Source organism: Xiphophorus maculatus, chromosome 7, assembly GCF_002775205.1.
Source record: "Xiphophorus maculatus strain JP 163 A chromosome 7, X_maculatus-5.0-male, whole genome shotgun sequence".
In the NCBI taxonomy this organism is placed as follows: domain Eukaryota; kingdom Metazoa; phylum Chordata; class Actinopteri; order Cyprinodontiformes; family Poeciliidae; genus Xiphophorus; species Xiphophorus maculatus.
The window spans coordinates 21,942,138-21,964,063 of record NC_036449.1 but is presented as its reverse complement, the minus strand read 5'-3'; the positions used below and the strand labels follow the sequence as shown (position 1 = coordinate 21,964,063).

The 21,926-nt window shown below is 37.0% G+C and overlaps 2 protein-coding genes across 2 annotated transcripts; both read right to left on the bottom strand.

The window, feature by feature from the left end:
- Nucleotides 1-2,498: 2,498 nt before the first annotated feature.
- LOC102235754 (high-affinity choline transporter 1-like) lies at nt 2,499-12,686 on the bottom strand. The gene is made up of 9 exons (XM_005807664.2): nt 12,565-12,686; nt 11,373-11,627; nt 11,078-11,191; nt 9,589-9,744; nt 9,348-9,496; nt 8,373-8,516; nt 8,030-8,183; nt 6,207-6,424; nt 2,499-6,127 (listed from the first exon to the last, which is right to left on the bottom strand). The coding sequence occupies exons 2-9, from the start codon at nt 11,554-11,556 to the stop codon at nt 5,474-5,476; spliced, it is 1,773 nt and encodes a 590-aa protein (XP_005807721.1). The 5' UTR covers nt 11,557-11,627; nt 12,565-12,686; the 3' UTR covers nt 2,499-5,473.
- Nucleotides 12,687-16,184: 3,498 nt separating this feature from the next.
- Nucleotides 16,185-20,207, bottom strand: cldn14 (claudin 14). Its single transcript, XM_005807663.3, has 4 exons — nt 20,073-20,207; nt 19,736-19,983; nt 19,355-19,604; nt 16,185-16,986 (listed from the first exon to the last, which is right to left on the bottom strand). The coding sequence occupies exons 3-4, from the start codon at nt 19,586-19,588 to the stop codon at nt 16,483-16,485; spliced, it is 738 nt and encodes a 245-aa protein (XP_005807720.1). The 5' UTR covers nt 19,589-19,604; nt 19,736-19,983; nt 20,073-20,207; the 3' UTR covers nt 16,185-16,482.
- Between the last annotated feature and the right edge of the window lie 1,719 nt (nt 20,208-21,926).

The window sequence follows — 21,926 nt, the reverse complement described above, 5'->3', positions numbered from 1 at the left end:
GTCCGTCTTATTGCTTTTAGCCTTTTCAGAGCAGAAATGTATTCATCTTTTATAATTCTTCTGGGTGCTGCTTTGGTGTGACCAATGTGAGGAAGAAGAATTATTGACAGCTGCATTTCCATTGACTAAATAATTGCACAATTTGACGTTTTGATAGTAAATTTGCTAAATGGAAACTCACCAATTTTGAAAAAAACCGTTTTGGCTCTTGGATGAGGTTGTTTTTTATTTTGTAAAACTGCAATGGAAACACTTTTTTCACATCACACAAGTCACATGATCAACATCCGGATGTTGCCTCAGCGCAAAATACGAAGAAAAAGACAACAGGAAATTCCAAATATTGAATTAGCAATGACAGCCATCTTGTTCGGCTCTGCACCTCTCGCTTTGCAGTGGAGGATGGTTATTTACGCCGCTAGCAATTTCTGGTAAACTTCATAGCTTTAAACTGCCACATTACATTCGTCGCGGCTAAAAGTTAGCAATTGGATAGCATTTAAAACTTTAATAGCTCATTATAAAGTCATTATTCATGGTGTTTAAAAGCTGTTTAGTGTATTTTCCCAAATCTACCTCCAGCAAAAGTTAACGCATAAAAACATGACTGTAGAGTTGGTTGGTTTGTACCTTGATTATCTGGGCTAAAAAAGACTGTAGACTTCACTGGAAGTATATCTTCAGCCCCAGCACCAACAACCAAAAACAAACATTTCCTAAAGCTCTCCAACAGGTGTCTCTATGGCTTAAGACAAAAAAACATCTTTAAAAAAACTTAATATGTTCAAAACGCTTAAAATGATTAATCGTCAGACAAGGCCAACAAAATCTCATAGTAGAGTTTAGAAAGACCTTGAAAAGTGAATATTGCCTTTACAGATGAAGCCAAATAGAGTAATGTTAGCTGAATTATCAAATCTAAACAAATTTGGAAGAAATGCACAAAGTGTTATGGCTAACAAGCTAAAAGCCAAGTTGGGCTAACATCAGAAATATTATTATTTTCCAATATTGTGTGGATTTTATGTCACTCAAGAATATTTAGATTATCTTTATAATCAACCTTTATTCTAATCTGTAACAAAGTCAAGTCAATTACTGTTTAAAAGTTTTATCTAGCAAAATACAGAATAATTTAATAATAATAATTTCCAAAGTATATTTTTTCACTTACATTTGAACTTAGGTGAGGTAAAGACTAAAAAAGATACCCATAAATTGCAATAGTGCTTAGAAAGAACTTAGCATAACAAGTAACACCAAAGTGTACTATTAAAGACAAACTTAATTTTCTTAAAAATATGAGTATGTGTTCATGTGAGAGCTGATAATAGGATGTAATGTACCATATTTAACCTGTAAAAAGAACAATTTCTGTATTACTGTATTGTACTTCATTTTGCTGATCTTTGTGGTATAAATCAAATGTCCTGACTGATATTCCACTTGGTGCTGGATCAATAATGACCGGTAATACTACCACTGTCCTGGGGGGAGCAATCATTTCCTGTCTCTGTGAACCTGCAGTGACTGAGGAGTCAATATAGCTTCAGGATGTGTCAAGAACACACTGACGGGAATTTTAGGTCTGCAGATCATGAGCTAGATGTTATGCTGTGCTGATCATCTTAAAATGTTATTTTAGTATGTGTTTTTATGATTTTCAAACATTTGTTGGATTCTTACATGTGCTTACTGGATGCTAATGTGATTTAATATTCTTTCCCACTTCAAATAAAGAAAAAAATTATTAAAATTTCATTTTTACGGAGCACTCAGATGAAGAGAGACGCAATGGCTATCTAGTAATAGAAATTCAAAACTCTGCATAACCAAAATATTGTTTACATTGCCCTGCTAAACAACCTGTTGAACCTTTACAATTTTTCACAAACTTTATTGTATTTTATTAGGATTTTAAGTTCACACTCTGACGCAGTAAGTCTTACTTTAACAGTTGAAAGAAAATAATGGGTGACTTACATTTTTTCTATAAATAAAAATCTGAAAAATATGATTTTACAGTTTCATTAAGCTCTGATTCCCCTGTTTAAAATGGCAAAATGCCACGCACACAACCCTAAAAAGTGTCATCCCCACAGCTAAACATGGTGGTGGCAGTATCAGGCTGTGGGGTTAGGTTGTCACTTGCAGAGTCAGAGTTGATAGGTATATTGTCTTTACAGGAGGGCCAGTGCAGATGGAGAAAAGGAGAAGTAAATTTCTGCCAAAAACATTAAACTTTGAGAGGAATTTAAGAAATTTTCTAGAAAATACGTGAAAGTTTCTGAATTACAAAAATTAAAAAAATTTGAATTTTGAGTCTAAGAAAATTTCAAAAAATTTAACATTTTTAATTTTTGAAACCAAAAAATCTGAACTTTTTTCTAGCAAATGTTCAACGTTTGAAACTCAGAAAAACTCAGAATTTTTTTTTAAAGACAATTTCTGAGATTTATCTCCAAATTTCAGAGTTTTTTTTGACAGAAATTTACTCCCCCTTTTTTCGATCTCATTTCTGTTTTAATGGAAAATGAGCAGGCCTGTCCTATGTTAACTGCACAGGAGAATCTTACAAGACACCAACATAAACACACGACAGGACCGGCTGCCACAACACACACCAAGAGATTTGATAGCAACATATCAAGACAGACAAGAACTTTTTTTTACCAGCTGGGACAATGATTTGTGTTCGATCAGCAGATATTTCTATGCCAGAGTGATGAAATTCAAAATATTTGAACATGTTAAAGCTGCAGTGATCAATATTTAACATTTTCCTCAAATTCAGAATCCTTTTACATTGAAAATTTGTTCAGTTAAATAACCACATATTAACCATAGACTCAAGAGTATGCTTAAAAGAAAAAAACAAGTAAGCAAGTGCAAGTGAACCTTATCCTGACATGTTTTCCATAAACATGTAAAAAGACAAAACTTAGGAGTTTGGTGTAGTCAGCAGAGTTATCTCCAACATGCTCAGATATTTGTCTGTGAAGTTTAATCTCGATCACTTGACTATATCTTAAAAAGGGAAAGTTGCAGAAAGAGTCATATACCTGGCAGTGATGAAATTTAAAACTTTATAAGAAATCAGAGTGGGATGTTGCTGAATAATTAGTAATCCACAGTGTGCTTCATAACAGCACATATTCAAATTTATGTATAAAATAATTTTGAACATTTGTGCTCCGATGAGCTTAGTTCCATTTGAATATAAGCAGAAATTAAACATTTCTTTCATTAACCCCACATTTCTTTATTAAACATATTTCTTGTTTGATCGGATAATTTTATTCTCATATTCAGTGTTGTGTTTTCATTAGCTTTTAGGGGAAAATCAACATACATGATCATAATAAAAACTCCAAAACATAAATGCCATTCATCTACATACTGACAGGGTCACTAAAACAAATGAAGATTTGAATGACAGTAATTTATTGAAGCCAAGATTTGAATGTGTTAATTTTGATTAATAAATTAAAGAGATTTGAATGTGCTAAAACATTTTAATAAAATTAATCGCATTTTGTTTTCTTAACAAGTCCCAAGCCGGAACCTTTGTGTTGTGTTTCTGGTACGCCCTTGAATCTGACGCACAATCGTCGTCCGTTAACAGCAATGGACAAGAAAATCCGCTGTTCTTGGCCCACTGGCTATTAATTATTCCTTCTAAAACAATTTAGTGGACTCTGTTAAAAGAACAAAAACAAATTATTGTTTTGACGCAAAAAGGAGTTTGATAATTACTAAAACGGTACAAGGCGAAAATAGCATCTCAATGCTAAGCGTGTTGCAGCAAACAGACGTCCCCAAAGCTAGCGTCAGACGCCACAGTTACTGGAATGATTTAGTTTCTGTGACACTTTAAAGCTGAATGGGTATAATAGTACTTTGCACCAGTCTGATGGTTGAATAGTCTAAAAACCAGATTAAAAACAATAAATACATCTACTGTTGAGCTCACATCTCTATTTATTCAGTGGTTTAGCAGCAAAAGGCTGAAAATAAAACTAAGATTCTTAAAATATTATTGCTCTGTTGATAAAGTTTCTATGCAAACTTAACACTACTCAACAAAACCATCATGGATCAGTCACTTAAAGCTGCTTTGTTCACAGGCATACCTACAGTGCCTTGGAGAGCGGTTCATATCCCTTGAGCCTTTGACATTTTATGTGATCCAACCACAAATCATGTTGTATTTCATTAGGATTGAATATGATAGACCAAAACGTAGTGCATAATTATGAAAAGAAGGGAAATGATATGTGGTTTTTAATTTATTTTGTATAAATACAAATCTGAAATGCCTGGTACGCATTTGTATTCTGACACCCCTAAATAAAATCAAGTGCAACCCAATGTCATTAGAAGTTACCAAATTAGTAAGTAGTCCACTTTTGTGTAATATGATTCCATTATAAATCCATCTATTCTGTACGACAAAGTTTGAGAGCCATAATAAGAAAAATACAAAAATAATTGTACGAGAATAAAGACATAAAATTATGAGAATAAAGTTGAAGTAATATGAGAATAACCTCCTATCACCAGAATAAAGTCATAGTATGTCGAGAAGAAAATCATAGCATTGAAGAAAAAAGCAGTAACATTAAGACTTTATTCTCATAATATTATGCTTTTCTTCCTGTACAATTTTATTGTCGTAATTTTCTTAGCGTGGCTTTCAAACTCCGTCGTAATTCTGTCAACGTGAGTGGCAAAAAAAAAAAGGATTATTAAAAGTAAAGCATGGTAGACTGAATGCAGATAAAATATATTCATGTGTTCAAATGGCACAACCAAATTCCAGACCTAAATCTGCAGGTCAATTAAAAAACCTGATGTTTACAGATGCTCTCTATTTAATCTGGGCAGAACCAGTGACTTAGCAAAGAATAATGCCAAAAATTACCCTGAACAACGTGCAGCTGCAACAGCTAAAGATCCAACTTTATGTGAGTCTATCATATAAACTCCTAACAAGATACACTGATATTTAACAAAAGTTTAAGGGGAATTACTAATTTTGCAAGGCACTGTATGTGCATCAACACACGTAACCTGAGCTAAGACAACCAGACATTAATGCTGCTTCTTAGTTCTAACGTACATTTTTCAAGACCAGCATCCTTGAAAAACAATTTCCCTTTATCGCTCCACCACAGTAGCAGCAGTTAAACTAAAACAGTTGTAAATTCACAGAGCCATGGTCAGAAAAACTAAAACAATTGTGAGCTTTGTACAATATAGTGTCAGAGATGAGATTCTAGAGAGGAAATAGGAACAAACGGAGGAGGCACCGATTCGCCGACATAACTTGTGGAGTCACTTGGAAGCCGCAGAGCGTTTCTGCTGATCTGGCTCACAGTGTGGCAGTAACAAGTTTCCTGAAGGACGCCAACTGATTCTCTCTTCCCCTTTCACATTCCTTGGTTCAAGTTTTCTTTGTGCGTTTTGCCATCTAGTTCTCGCTATGATAGGACTCCGGACTCGACTCGCCATCGTCGCTCAGGGCCTCGGTGTTGGTGAAGGTCCCAGCAAGCGTAGCACCGAGGGCTTGCCTGACCGGAGCCATCTCTGAAAGAATAATGTTATCGTGATTGCTTACCAGCGTGGCCTTGTCCATGATCTCCCTACTATGCTTGGACACGACCGCGTCCAGGAAGTCATACTTGTGAGACAGCATGCCGCTTTCGAATAAGTACTTTGTCAGGTAGGAGAAGACCAGGTTTGCTAGGAAAGACGCCACCATGGACACAGACTTGAAGGGGAACCGCTGCTGGACGAAGTACTCTACGTCTCCGCTGATGTGGTGGACCTTCTCCACTGTCACCCATCCGGGGTAATAGATGAATGGAGGCAGTTTTAGGTAAGGCTCCCCTCCACCAATGCGCAGCAAGAGTCCAAAGATATACGCTGCCACGGAGCCGTACGTGTTGGTACCTTTGACGAACAACACACTGAGAAGTTGGGGGAAGATGATGACGTAGACAAGGTCGGAGCTTAAATACCAAAGGCCGTATACAGATCCAGTTAAAAGCGCCATAGCTGTGGCGAGAGCTCCAAACACAAAGATGGTGATGCGCATCACCCAAACGATCTCAGTATCCGAAGCCTGGAAGAGAAAGGAGAGGGACTGCTTTTTAATAAAACGTTGATTTATTACTGGCTTTAATAACTTTTGGTGCTCTTACCATCTGCCGAAAGGCTTGTTGATAAATGTTCCTGGCAAACATGGAACTGGCTGACAGTATGGATGAGTCTGCTGATGACATCACCGCTGCCGACACCGCTCCCAGTCCGAAGAAGGAGATGTAGGGCGGGCAGAGGTGCTGGAGCACTATGGGAAGGATCAAGTCAGACTCATCCTTGTCCTTCGGAGCGACGGAACCATAAGTCGTTTGATTCCAGTCTGGAAAATAAGTTTTTGAAAAAGCACTTCAGGTTTAATATTCTAAGGTTTTTGTTCTGAACAAAATGTTTTGTGATTTCTGTTCTGGTCCATTTGCTTTTAAGACAAAATGTTTCACCATTAAATCTGATTATGAGCCTCCCTGTTGCTGCACGCATTTTAGCTGCAGACAAACAAAAGAGCTTGGACTTTTCGGTGGGTGAAAATACAGCAGAGATTATCAGTTCTACTCTGTTTGGCTGGGTAAAAAATAAAAGAACAAGAAATCTGAGTAACAGAAAAAAAACAATGCTAAAAGAACTGCACATTTCTTTAGTAAAAATGGTAACTCAACATAAAATGATGGTAATTTCACTAATAATGGACACCTTTCTTTAGCAGTGAAAGAAAGATTTTCAACTTTCCGTCACTTTCCTTTTGCTTCATGATCTCTGTTTTTCCCTCCAGTCCCTGGACACTCATAAGCAGCCACTGTTTAACAGCGGTTATACATGAACAATCTTCAGAAGAACCAAAATAATTAGCTCTTCTTCAGATGTAATATTCAATAAATCTGCACGCTCTGACGGCTCTCTTCTGGTTACCCCCCCAGACGCCGTATGAAACTGTTGGGATGTCAACAACCCAAACAGGCTTTGATCACACTTTCTTATTTTAATAAAGGATCAGAGTCATGGACCGGTGATGTTTCATTACAGTCTTGATTTACATGAGTTCTGTGTGAGGAAGATCTGTGGATCAACGTCTGATTGATGTAAATCCACACAAAACACAGTAATCCATTCAGTAATCCATTCAGCAGACACAATTTCTTCTTGAAATCCTTTTCTTTTATAATGGAAATGGCAAAATTGTGTATTTTTGACATTTGAAAAAAATACACAAATATATTCAGGGTTGAGTAGTAACTAGTTACATTTACTCATTTACATGAGTAACTTAAAAAAAATGCTTTTAGGAATATTTTTATTACGCTGTACTTTTTACTTTTACTATAGTAATTCTTTTATGAAGTGTCGCTATTCTTACTTGAGTAAAATTTCTAGATTCTCTACCCGCTGAAAAAAAACCAAATATTTTTTTTTCAATCAAAAATTCACCAGACACAGACACTCACCTGCAGTTTATGTTAAAGTTTCATAAGTTTTTTTTTGAAAAAAACTGATTTGGAAAACTTTTCTTTTACCCGATTTTGTTACTTATATGACTTATTGTCATTTTGGCTCTTAAAATACCAAAATCTCCACTTAACTTTATATTTTGGTCCATCTGATTATGTAATTTTTAAATATTAAATATTTGATAATTTCATTACATCTGTAGACTATTTTACCAAATATGTTTTTTCTCTTACTTGAGTGATTTCTTGGATGGGTACTTTTTACTTTTACTTGAGTAAAAATACATCAAAGTATTTTTACTCAAGTGTAATTTAGTATAATTTTTGGGTACTCTACTACCTTCTGATTTTTCAACATTCGCGGAATATCGACAAAGTTTTTGTACAAAAAACACAACTAATGACATACTTCTGATTAAGTCAGTTTATACCCAAATATATTTGTCCACCTTCTACTCCGAGACAATGAGTGTGTGTGAATTTACCCGTGGAAGCCCCAATGGCTCCTATGAGGACGGACGGGACGGCCATGACTAAGCAGCCGAAGGCGGCGAGGAAGGAGAGAACTTGAGCGTAGGTCGCTGAAGAGGCAGAAAGAACCCGCTGAAAGTAGACCTGCCAGGGAATCCCTCCCAACATCTAGGAATGGAAACACAACGTAAAAACAGCCTTCACACCAACGTGTCACATTCGGCAGTCTAAATAACTCACGTCAGAGCCTGAAACAAATGCATTCCCTTCAAGACGGCTCTCTCTCCATGACTCAAATGTTCTTTATAAGCGTTGCAGTGTTTAATGATGGATTCCCTCATAAAAGCTCTAGCTTACCAGCAGAAAGAAGTTGTCGGCCCAGAGCCAGTTGTCTTCAGGCTTGATCTTGCCCAGCCAGGGTGACTGATGGATTGCTTCCTTGGCTGAAACCCCGATGTCTGACACGGCAGGATTGGAAAGGGCAAAAGGCACACTGATCCACTGATGAAGATTAGAAAAATCAAGATACAAATGTTAGAACATCATGTACACGATGGCCGTGCTGAATTATTCATGCCCTTTAACTTAATGTTGGGTTACAACAACTATAGACTTCTTGGTACTTTACTGGGTTTTTATGTAACAGATGAACACAAACTAATGCATGGATGTAGTGGAAGAAAAAAAATATATACAGCTCCAGAAAAAATTAAAGCCCACTGCATTGAAAACCTCCTGGTTAATCCACCAAATATTGATTTCTGAACTCTTCCTGAGTTAAAACATTAGTATTGTTGTTTTCTTTGCATTATTTAAGGTCTGAAAGCACGCAATCTTTTTTGCTATTTTCAGCATTTCTTGTTTTCTGCAAATAAATACTAAATTTTTGCTTGGAATTTCAGAGACATGTTGTCAGTAGTTCATAGAATAACAGAACAATGTTCATTTTACTCAAACATAAACTTATAAAAAGTAAAATCAGAGAAACTGATCATTTAAAGTGGTCTCTTAATTTTTTTTTCCAGAGATGTAGTTTTCAAAATGTTTCACAAATAAAAATGAGAAAAGTTGCCTTTTGTAGTCACGTATTTAGTAGAAAGAGTTCACCAGTACACAAGATCAGCGAACCAACAGCATCGTGAAGATAAAAAAATCATGAAAACTACAAGTTTGGCATTATAGCTATTAAGATGGTGTTCTGCAAAGTAATTCAACACTATATGATGTAAGATTTAAAAGTTTTTTTTATTTCATCTGAACTTAGTCTCCTGAACATATTCGTCACTGCAGAGTTAATCCCTGATTTGTGATAAATATTAATTTACAACTCACCAAGCCCAAAAAGATGCAGAACAGCTGGACCACATCTGTGTATGCGACAGAGTAGAGTCCTCCAACGAGCGTGTAAAAGATGGCTATGAGCGCTGAGATCACCACAGACATGTTGATGTTTATGTCCACAATCACACTCAGAGTGGCACCTGCATGATGGCAGTACAACCATTCAGAGTCAAGTAAAAATTAAAAATCTCAAATTTGCAGGAAGGCAAATTAAAGAGCAGATTAAACCCACCCAGGGCAGATAGGATGGCAGCAGACCAGAAGATTTCTCCCATGAGGGCAGGAATGAAAAGCAGTCCCCCCATCCGTTTTCCATAGAGCTGCTGGAAAGGGTCCAGCATCGTGACGTAGCCACGTGATCGCATTGGTTTAGCAAAGAAAAGCCCACCTGAGGAATGTCAGAAATTCAGTTATATTCAATAATATTCAGATGTGGTGTGTTTACTATATCATGCACTATCACAGCATCCAGAGTCTCCTAAGTTAGATAATAAGATGCAACACACAGTGTAGTTACAGAGTGGGGAATATGTACTGTCACATAAGAACTGTTGGTTTTATAGTCACTTCAAAAATTGCAGTGTTGATAGGGTATTGTAGTGTTGACACTAGCTTGGTAAAAACCAGCCCCATGTACTCAGAGATGGGTAGTAGCTGGTTACATTTACTCAATTACAGTAACTTTAGTAACTTTTTGGAAAAAAACACTTTTAGGAGTAAAAATAAGGAGAGAGCCCACACTGTGCGGAAACCAGAACTTTTTTTTCTAGAAAGGCAATGGCCAAGCTAATCTGACACAGCAACTATGAAGAAACTTTTTTATGTTTTTCTTTTCAGATACCATTATAAGAATGCATAAGACATGCAAATGAAACTTTATACAATTTATACATATGAATATAGGGAGAGGAGTAAATATCTTTTCACTCTTTTTTTGAGCAAAATGCGTTCTTGTTTACAATTAAATAAAGCATTGTGTAATGCTTTAAAATAAATTGTCTGAATTATTTTAATTTGTAAACTATTTAGAGTAAATTATTCAAAGTGAATTTTCTAAATTAAGAATGTCGCAGATTGTTTATGGATGTTTTTCTGTCTTGATTAGCATTGTTGGTGGTTTATATTTTGTTTTGTTTAATGGTATTTGCACTTTGTAATGTTTTGGGGGTTTTTGTATGTACCTCACAGGCTGCGGTAGCTAATGAGGTCAGGCCCTGAGGTCAGGCTGGTAGAATCATTGCGCCAAGGATTGACTTGAACTGTCAAGATGTGTTTGGCACAACGAAATCAACACTTAATGTTCCCCAGTGAAAGCAGAGAGGTACATTTTGTTTTGTTGTTTGTATTGTAAGTTTATGTTTTGTATTCTAATATTTGTACATGTTTTAGTTTTCACGGTGACTGAGGTAACTGAGGTAACTGTGGTGACTGTGATGATCATGGTGGATCTTCATCAAAGAAAATTAAATGCTAAATTCACCCGTTGAGACTGGCTGAGTAATTCAAGTGCTGGGGAGCTGCTACATATTGTTATATAAAACATAAATTGGATGACTCAGACAATGTCTTGTCCTTACTGTATATATATTACTGTATATTTGTGTATAAGTGGATGTATATATTTTCTTTGTTCCTTTTTTACCTACTTAAGGTATGTGCATTTTTTCCTTTTACGTGGCTCAAAATAAAGCAAAACTATAATCTACAACAATGATTCTCACCTAATACCAAGCTGAGAGCGTAACCAAAGGGTGCCTGAGCCCAGGCCAGGCCTTGGTCTGGCAGGTAGACATACTCTGCTGTTCCATTTATATATCCCCCACCCACCCAGGTGGCTGAGGAAGAAAAAAAAAGAAGAAAAATATTTTTAAGACACTTTCTTTTTTGCATTTTAGACTTTTAGAGCCAAGGAATATTCGTGGCCTTTCCGTTTAGGTCCGTGCGTAAAATACGGACTATTTGGACAAAACAGGCACACGTGAACAAATGAATCGGCGTCATAGCCCTTCACCTCACCCGTCATCGTGAATCCCCCCACGAACAGCCCAATGTCTCTGCCCCCGACCATAATACTCTCGCTGCGGTCTCCGCTTTCACCGACTCCAGAGTTCTTGTTCTTCCACGCGGCCCAGATCCCCACGAACAGAATCAGGACATAGAAGAGAACGATGGCCACGAGACCCTCGACGTGAATCGTCATTTTTTTCTCCTCTTCAGCTTCCCACTGGGATCAAGTGCTACTGGGGACGGACTGGAAACTCATAGAGGAAACTAAAAGGAAACAGAAAGAAATTAATTCATTTTCTTTGTTTTGATCTTTTGATACCAATAAGACAAACCTGATTAAATGTTATAATAAAAACAAAATATATGCAGAAGCCCAAGTCCGAACTGGCCGAAACTATTTGCGCATTGTAGTTTAATTCGCAACCTCCTCATTATAATGACTTTGCGCGGTTAAAGTATTGGAAGAAAAGCGTATTTATTTTACGCATAACCCCTTTATATGGAAAAACCTGTTTTAACAACTTTATAGATTGAAGTAGTTATTTATTATAAAAAGAATTTTCCCAACAAAAACTACCAAGTACATAATTTTGCCTAATTTCAGCAATTTTCTGGTTGCAAAAGGAAAAATGATCAAATTCTCAAGCATTTCAGAATGAAAACGCGTATAGTGTCGTTTAAAATATGGGTACCATTTGCAGTGGTTGCGGGGGGCTACAGTTCCCTGAAGGACACCAACAAAAAAGAAAATATGAACATCTTTATTCCTTGCGCCTGAAAAGCTTTTTATCAATGTACAAGTTTAAAAGTCAGGAAAACAAAGGATGAATCCAAACGTATTCATTCGGCGCGCCTTGTTGCGTTCTCTACTGTTCCTCTTTGTAGCTTTTGGCATGTATAAGCTTTTTTTAATTTAGCAGTTACATTTTTACTTCCATGCGTAAAAGCCCAGTTGTCGTTCCCAAGCACAAAACGACGACTTCAACATGCACGCATTTTGTTAAAATAGAACTAAAACAGGTGAATCCATAGTTTCAGTCCAGGACGGCGCATTAAGCCTTTTTGTGCTGATACTGTTTCTCCATGAGGCGTTATTGATCTCTTTAAATCATCTGTCAGGACGGTCAAAATGCAGTTGCACTACACTCCACTTAGATAAATAATCTAAATAAACAAAACAAGCAAACAGTGAATTTCTTACCTTTCTGTTGGAGAGATTGGTCTAAACAGATGACACAAACTCTTTTGAAAAAAAGAACAAAAACAAAGATATCCTGGTAAAAATAACGGCACTTTTTTTCCTCCCTGGCGCACAAACCCCGATTCAACGAAGCAGTTTTATTTTTAACTCACAAAGCTGCCCGGTAAGATCCGCAGAGAGGAGAAGGAGCGAGGGAGGGTGAAAGAGGGTGGAGCTGGGTTGGAGGGATGGAGATGAATGGGAGTGGTGGGTTTATTGGGAGTTGTCAGGGTGGGTAGATGGTGGATGAATGTCTTCCAGGGCTGGACAAAAATAGCAACTAATAGAGAGTGGCGTGACGTACTACCTCGCCGGAAAAGCTTTCCAATATTATGTTGGCAGTGGTTGAAACCTTCACTTTGCCAGGTTACATCTCAGGCCTGATTAACGGTATTGCGCCGCTGGTTCGCGTTTTCTCTCCTAGCGAAGACGCATTTACTTACATGTAATTCTTTTACAAAGAGGACTTTTGTTTTTTTAGTTCACTTTAAACTTCTGGGATGTTTTTGTTCTTTAGTAAGCAGCAACACATGAGCAAATCTTGCTAAAAAAAAAACAACGTCTGATGCTGCATTTGAACTCACCAGGACTGCCTTCAAAACAAAAAATCATCAACAATGTAAATATAAGCTCCGCAGACAGTTGTGGTTTTAATGAGGGTTGGTATAGCGAGACATTTGGAGATCACAAGTTACTCAACTCTCAAGTCTAGTCAAGATATCTGCGTAAAACTCAAGATATGCAAGTCGAAAGTAAGGAAATACAAGTCCCAAATCACAGCATGCAAGTTTAAAATAATAATAATGATAAAAAAATATGTCCTAAAATAAAGATAAGGAAGTCTGAAGAGAAATTCTGCATGTCAAAGGTCATTATAGAGGTCAGGGGTCATGAACATATCATCTTAAGATACAGAATGTCAGCCTTAGTGATTGGCTACTTAAGAAAATAAACCTTTAGAGCAAGTTTTGTTATTAGATTAAAGACAACCCAAAATTAGTTTAAGTACATTTTTGCTGGAAAAGAATTACAACTTATCAGCTAATTTACATTATAACACATTTTGCTTCTTTGATTTAACTTTAGCACAAAACAAAATAAAAGTCTGTTAATGATACATTAGTAAAGCTGACATTTATTGTCCTCTGTGTCAGTCCAAATGTCAAAGAAGCTGGACGTTGTTGCAACTTCATCCAAACCGTCTCACCCACATGTTGTACCGGCTGCAGTCCCTTTTCTGTCTTTTTCACCATCTTGTAAATTCTGCACACAAATAAAATAACAAATGGTGAAGTATGATAGTTCTCCAAATGGTTCTTTGTGTCTCTTTTCTGGATGTGGAGTTTGATTTAGATTCTTGTAATCCTACAGTAAAATAGTAACGTTTAGGCTGTTTGAATGTTGAAATCTGTTAGATATCAATCACCTTTTAATCAACAGTCCAAATGAAGTCATTAGTTAGTATGTTTAAAGTTTAAGCTGGTTGAAAAGCCTTTTGTCATCTCACAAAATTGGATTTTAAATCTGCTTCAAGCCTAAATCATCTGATCCTAAGTTTAATTTTTAAGCAGATTTGTCGGCGCTGTGCATGGCGCTGATGTTGACATCATCTTTGAAATCTCTGGTTTATGGTGACAGTCTCTCAAACTTACTAGTTTAAACAATGTGATGGCTTGAAATGTCAACTTTCTTTGTCAAAAATGGAACATTTAATTGAAAGATTAATTCATTCACATCCTGAATAAAATGACTGACCTGACTCTGACCTCTACCTGTTTGCACGCTCTCTGTGGAACGGCAGAGAAAGACAATGCATTGCTGAAGTGTTGGTTCTTGTTCTTTCACTCTCTTACCAGGTGTGCTACATCACTGAGGTGTCCAACCCACCCATATTTAAATATGGGTTGGAAATGATTCCTTAACGCTATTATTAAAGAATAATTTGGTGCCCATTTACAGTTTTTCCTCTTGTTTGGTCCTGTGGAGTGAGTTGGACTGGGTTTGGTTTCAGGATATGTGAATAAACAAGTAGGAAAGACGAAAACGTGGTTAAAATGTGAATTTATAGAGCATAACGGATAGTTCATCAAATAACAGTCATAAAATAGACTTTGTAGGACGTTTTGATTTATTTAATCCATGATTCAAACAGTTTAGCAGATTTCTCTTTTATTTTTTTTAGCATGGAAACTATATTAGATGTGATTAAATATCCCAACTGGGAATATTCAACATATTTTGAGTTAAAAACTGTGACGTTTACTATACCTTTATTTGCTCACTGATAGACTTTGTCTTTATTCACGAAATCAGACTATTAGATAAACGTACATGTTTAGTCTATAATTAGTTTAATTACTTTCTCTCTGACTCAATAGAGACAGAAGATCTTGGTAAAATCTTTATAATAAATAACTTCAATAACAACCATACCCCATAAGTGAATACAATTCTGTGGGTGGGTGTGTTTATTTTCTTTTTTCGCTGTTCGTTATCTCTCTATGTTAGTCTCATCTGACAGGTAGAAACAAATTAAGCGACTGTTGACATGTTTGTCCTGTAATTTCCTGTCTTTGCGGCTGACAGTCGGTCAGATAGAGGCCACCTCTAATTGGAGGGTTTTCCACAAATACACCTCGGAAACATTTCCACAGTGTTACAGGAAGGAAGAAGGAGGCATAAAGTGATTATCATTCAATATCCACAAACAAACTTCTAAAAACATCAACAACAATTAAACATAAGCTACATCATATGCAGTACAGAGATGTAACAGACTGCTCTCTCTGCAGATCTTTATTGCCACCTAGTGGTTCCTGCAAATATCACAGGGATATTAGGAGAATTAGAAAGTCTTAAGGAAACAAAATGGTAATAAAATTTAAGAACATCTGTAAAAGGACATCCTCATAAGTTATTTTCTTGTAATGACAGAAAACTTAACTTTTACAAACAATATTTTCAAATAAGTTAGTTGGACAACTACAATCGGTTTGAAATGCTTCTGCTTTACTTTGAATCTGTCTGCATGATTGATTTGAAATGACTTTTTGATTTATAAAGTGCATTTAGATGACAAATGTTTTGAATTTGTGCTGTAAAAATAAACCGAATTTAATGAAAATGCCCAAAAAAGGGATTCAAATGTGATACTTACTGGAGTTAAAGAACAAAGGAAAGCCATCACCCCACAAGATGCAGTCTCCATTTCTTCCAGTTGACTCTAAATTTAAAGTCTCAGCAGAAGTATACCTATTAACATAGTTTTATTTCATATTTGCTGAAGCTAAAGAAAGAACAGAACAAATGTTAAAAAAACTAAATTGGATGAACATTTACTTCTGAGAAAACAAAAGACTCTATTTGTGAAAATGACAGCGTTTTGCATGACCTAAAAAGTCTAGTTTGCTGTTTAACTCTACATGACTTGTGCCAAACTTTACTTTTGACATTGTTAAAAAAAAAAACATTTTTAACCAAATGTATTTCATCAAGGAGAACGTGTTAATCTTCACCAATAGATGTTTATTTTATTGTGATGTAAATGAAATAGATAAATGACTGTGAACATTTTAGTTTTGACTAAAAGGCCACAAGAGGAAAGTGACAGGACAGTTACTGTATGTATTCAGTGCTGCAGAAACTGGAGTTTCAACAGCCCGTTTTTTTCTCTGTTTCCTGTAACGTGCTGCCACCTACTGGCCAATTTGATGCATCACAACAGGACAAGCGCTCCAGTTCCTTTACTTAAAAGCTCAATAATTCAAGAGTTTTGCTTTCAATTCAAAACGGAGTCTTTAAGCAGAAAAATTAGGTATTCTTCTTTTGGTTTGACATGGTGTTTTTTTTTTAAAGATATGTGTTATTATCTCCATGTTTTCAGACATAGTTATTAAGCCGATATCCACTGCTAGAAAGGGAGCAAAGCGAGGGTGCATGATTGTCCTTCAGCGCCTCAGGAGGCCTGTAGAGAGGAGCAGGGGGGTTTAGGTTGTTGAAGGGAGGTGGAGGAGCTGAAGGTTGATGTGTCTGCGCACGGAGGCGACCCTGCGACCTTTCTCTGCTGCTCCAGCACAGCACCAGTCCACCGGTCATGCTGAGGAAGGACGAGGCGTAGCCGAGATACACAGCCAAGCCGATCTCGTACTTCATCCCACTGAGAAGAAAGGGATCGTAAAAATCCATGATCACGTCGTTGGTGGTCCAAGAAACGGTGGCGAGGCAGAGGAGGCCGGCGCAGAGGAAACCGACCCCACCGCTGAGGACCAGGGGGGATTTGACCACTGAATGTTGGGCAAAGTGGGTGCACTTCATCCCCATTACAGCCACCAGAGAGGCCAAGACGGAGGAGATGCAGGAGAGCACCATGAGAGCCCGAGCAGCCTATAAAAAATAAACAAAGTCTAAAGTTTGAAAGTTCATTCTCTAATAAAGCAGACACTGTCATTTTGTATTTCACATTTTTCCTCCCAAACCCACCTACATTTCACATTTAAAGTTACCATTTTCCTAAGTAGTGACACCAAAATATAATAAGAGAAGTTATTTATTTGATGCAGTGTGATTCATCTTAGTTAAGTGACAGTTTTTTCTGTGTTTTCTTAGTACTGACATGGAGCTAATGAATCGGTCTTTGGAGCAAAAACAACAAATCAGTTGCTCAATGTCTAAACAAAGTAATAATACCTAAAATAAAATCAGGTGAGTCTTCAGATCTTCACTGATTTTAGCAGAACAAAACGAAAAGACACACTAGGGGACTAATTAATTCAACAATAGACATGTAACAGACTCATTATGCAGTTTTTGTGTGTTCTTTATTTGATTTATGCTTTATTTGCTTGAAAGTCTCAAAGTAATTAACTGTGATATTTGGGGAGTTTTTAGCTCATATTTTCTGAAAGCAGTTGTGTTGTTTGACTGCTAATACTCACTGATAAACATATAATAACAATAGTTTTGATTTGGAAGTGCTTTTCTTTGCACTCGAAGGCATTGTACGAAATATACAAAGTCTGAATGTAAAATATTTTCCGACATGATAAACCTTTCTCCATTTAAACTAAAACATTCACAATACAGTGAATATGGAAAGTATTCTTGTAAGTGCATTAAATTAATATCTTTTCTGAAAAGTCTACACACAAATACCCCATTATGATCATGTGAATTCTTTTCAGATTTTTGCAAAGTATTAAAAATATATAAACATATTGTCTTATTGGCAAGTAGAAATAATTTACCGATCTAAAACGAGAAGTTTCGCCTGATTTAGCCTTACATGGTAAAAAAAAAAAGTTTAAGTGTTTTTTTTTTTATGTGTATGTAAACTTCTGGTTTCAGATGTAAACACACTGAAGAATCTGAAGATCCAGTATTGCGATTTGGCTCCAATGCTTCCCACTAAGGTTCTTTCCATCTTTTTGGTGAAGAGCAACAGCTCCTCATGCAGAAAAACGCCCACACAACATGATGCTACCACTTCACATTTAAAATCGGACGCAACTCCATTTTCGTTTACATTTTGTGAAGAATGAAGTTGCACTCATGTCTTTTTCTGAGGATTTCATGTCGCTTCCATCAGTGGTTCGTACTTTAGCGTCACCACAGGTGAGGTTTTTTAATGAGTTTGGTGTGTCTTGACACAGTGTGGTATGAAAGCGAACCGCACCAGCTGAAAAATTTAACAAATGTTGCAATTTTTGTCCCCAATCAAAAAAAGTTGACAAAGCTGACTAACCGCCCAGACAAAAGAATTTTAGTTTTTCTAGCTTCTACAATGTCTGGCTCGTTTGGAGTGAATCAAACTCTGAACAGATCTCGGTTCAGGTGAAGTGAACTCTGGCGCAGTTCGAAAGCATATGCGGACACAAGCAGACCGGAGACCGCTCCAAAAGCAGGAAACAAACTGTAGTGCAGGGCATTCTGGGTAAATAAAGAAAACAAATGCGCACGTCTAGCTCTACGGGGAGAAATATTTAACCAGAGTCAAAAGAGAAATCCTACAACCGCTAAAAAGTGACGCTTCTTTGGGGGTTTTTGGTTATTTGGTGCAGCGCCCCCACAGGGTGTAGGGTGGAAGAGGTTTTTCAAAGGGTTTGGATTGTTTGACACAATGCAGTGTGAAAGCAAACCATACCAGCTGAAAACATAATAATTGTTGCAACTTTTGTCCCCAATCAAACCGAGTCTACCGGATTATTTGATGTTGAAAACACTCTTAATTTAAGACAGAGGAGGAAAAAAGTGGTTGTCTTTTTAAACAGTGTAGCCTTTCAGTACATCTTTGGTTCTCACAGTAACATCACTGCAAAAACGCAAAATCTTACAAAGTATTTTTAGTCCAGTTTCTAGTGCCAATATCTTAGTACGTGTGGGATAAGAGAAAACTAATGTACAATTAGTATCTATGCATGTATGTATTTCTCAGCAAGATATAGGAGCTTGTTTTAAGTCAACAGTTCTTTAATATTAATTAAAAAGTACTAGTTCCATTGGAAGATTATTTCACTAAAATATGGGAAAATATTTTGTTATAAGTAAAAAAAATCTACCAATGGAACTTTTTTGTCCATATTAGGGAATTATTGACTTAAAAGAAGCTCATATATCTTGCCGAGAAATTACTTGTACGTTAGTTTTCTCTTATTTCAAGTGTACTAAGACATTTGCTCTAAAAACTGGACTAAAAGTACTTGGTAAGATTTTGTGTTTTTGCAATGATCAAGTCATGTGGATAAACCTTCAGTACCTGCAGGTCAGGGGGCAACGCCAGCAGAGATCGGTACAGCTCACACTGGTAAATGCCCGTGCTGTGCCAGATGCACTCCATCCACAGGCCTTTCATGTAGGCGGTGGCTGTTATGATGTCGGACCCCATGTAGGCTGTGCTGCGCCAGTGGGGGAGCAAAGTTGCGACAATGGTTCCTACAAAGCCCAAAAGTCCTAGGAAGAAGCCGAGGAGCTGGACCGCCATGCTGGCCATGATCGAAGCGCTGGAACTGAAAAGTGACAAAGTTAGTAGTTAAAATCACTCAGTAGGAAGACATTCATACCACTGCAGGTGATGATTATTTCACAAATGTGCAAAAACCACTCAACAAAAATAAGACACACTCACAAGATTACTTACAGTTCCCAGGGCAGAAATTCAGTCAGGATTACTCGTCTTATCGTCCCCGGAGCAGCAGCATGTTCCTCCGAGCTTACCACCGGTCACGGAGCCCGAGCCATTCCTCCAGTGTCTCTTCTGAACGTGTGCAGAAATAGCTGTGGAAACTTTCAGCGCTCCGGCGTCGTCGGTCTCTGGTGAGTGGCAGGTGGCTGCATGTGTGACTAATGAGAGCAGCGTTCAGCTTCACCTGGTAAACGCTCTCTCCTCTGGAGGGCCAAAACCACAGCAGTATATTTGTTAAGCTCTTCGCCACACCTCAGGAAAAAGACGAAATTAAACATTTACAGAAACCCACCTGAGCTGAGAGCACAACTTTAAGTCGGTGAACTTATTTCACCGCTCTGCAGGGCGTTTGAAGGTGAGGGGCTGAATTATCTGCAGACAGATTCTAGCTGCTGGGTCCAGAACTGTTATAGAAAAAGCACAAAAATTGGTTTAATTGTGGGTCAGGTTGGATTATTTCCAGGGATTGCACTGTCTGAAACTCTGTTACATATTTGCAAACAGAGAAGTAAAAATAATAAAACTTATAGCTCCTTTCTACTTTAAACTGTCAATAAGCTCTAATGATTTACTCTTGTTCATTTTAAATGTTTTTAGCAAAATATGACAAGGAATGTGCATGTTTATTTGAGTAATATTGACAGAAAACTGTGTTTAACCTCCAAATAAAAGGAAACTAGAACAAATTCATTGTCCTGACTTCCTCAGAGAACAAAAGCTCTTTGCAAAGCCTGGTTATTTTTTCTGTGTTAGGCCTGGCACTACTTGGATAAAATCTCAGTGACACAAGCACTTTTGTTCTTACTTAATGATTTATCCCTGAATTATCTGCAGACAGATTCTAGCTGCTGGGTCCAGAACTGTTATAATAGAAAAAGCACAGAAATTGGTTTAATTTTGGGTCAGGTTGGATTATTTCCAGGGATTGCACGGTCTGAAACTCTGTTACACATTTCCAAACAGAGAAGTAAAAGTAATACAACTTGTAGCCCAGGCTACCTTAAACTATCAATAAGCTCTAATGATTTACTCTTGTTACCTTTTAAATGTTTTTAGTAAAATATGACAAGGAAAGTGCATGTTTATTTGAGTAATATTGACAGAAAACTGTGTTTAATCTCCAAATAAAAGGAAACTAGAACAAATTCATTGTCTTGACTTCCTCAGAGAACAAAGGCTCTTTGCAAAGCCTGGTTATTTTTTCTGTTAGACCTGGCACTGCTTGGATAAAATCTCAGTGACACAAGGCCTTTTGTTGTTACTTAATGATCGACTACACTGAAGGCATGACAGGAAATCATCAGGAACAAAAGCTAAGCTGTGACAAGAATCTTGTCTCACTTTCACACCATGAGTTCAGCCCAGTTTAACAACATAACAGTTTCCTGCTAGAGTGTTTGTATTAATTTACTTCCCACATTTAGGCAAGTCCCAACCACAAACTTTATTAATGTGAAATGGAAGGAAAATACTAGATTTTTGCAAAAAAAACCAACAAAACCCCCAAAGTAAACAAACTCTGAAACATGTGGTGTGGGTTTGTCTTCAGCCCCTTTTACTCTGAAATCCATAAAAGTATTGCAGTGATGTCACCTGCTTTCACCTAATTAATAAATTGAGTCCAGCTGTGTGTTTTTTAAGAGTTTTTAGAGATCAGTGAACAAACAGCATCATGAAGACCAAGGAATCACAACAGAAATGTCAGAAACAAAACCAAAAAGCTTAAAGGATGATATACGAGACTACAATAAAACCTTTTGGCCAATCTAACACTGCATATTACCCTGAACACACAATCCTCATGTTGAAACATGGTGGTGGCAGAGTTATGCTGTGGTAGTCCCCTCTTTAGGGAAGGATAGATAAGAAGGTGTGATTTGATGGGAAGATGAATGAAGCTACAATCCTGGAAGAAAAGGTTTTGACATTGGAGCAGGGATTTAAAGCTACAATTAAATGGTTTGAATCAAATCATTTTCATGTATCAAAAGGGACCAATCAAAGTAAAGACGTAAAATTCATTGAAAATATGTTGCTACATTCACACAGCAGAGACAAATGTCACTCAAATCAAATTTGTTGCCCATAATCAACCCATATCCGACTCCTTCATTTGAGTTTAATCATACTTCCATATGTGGCACTA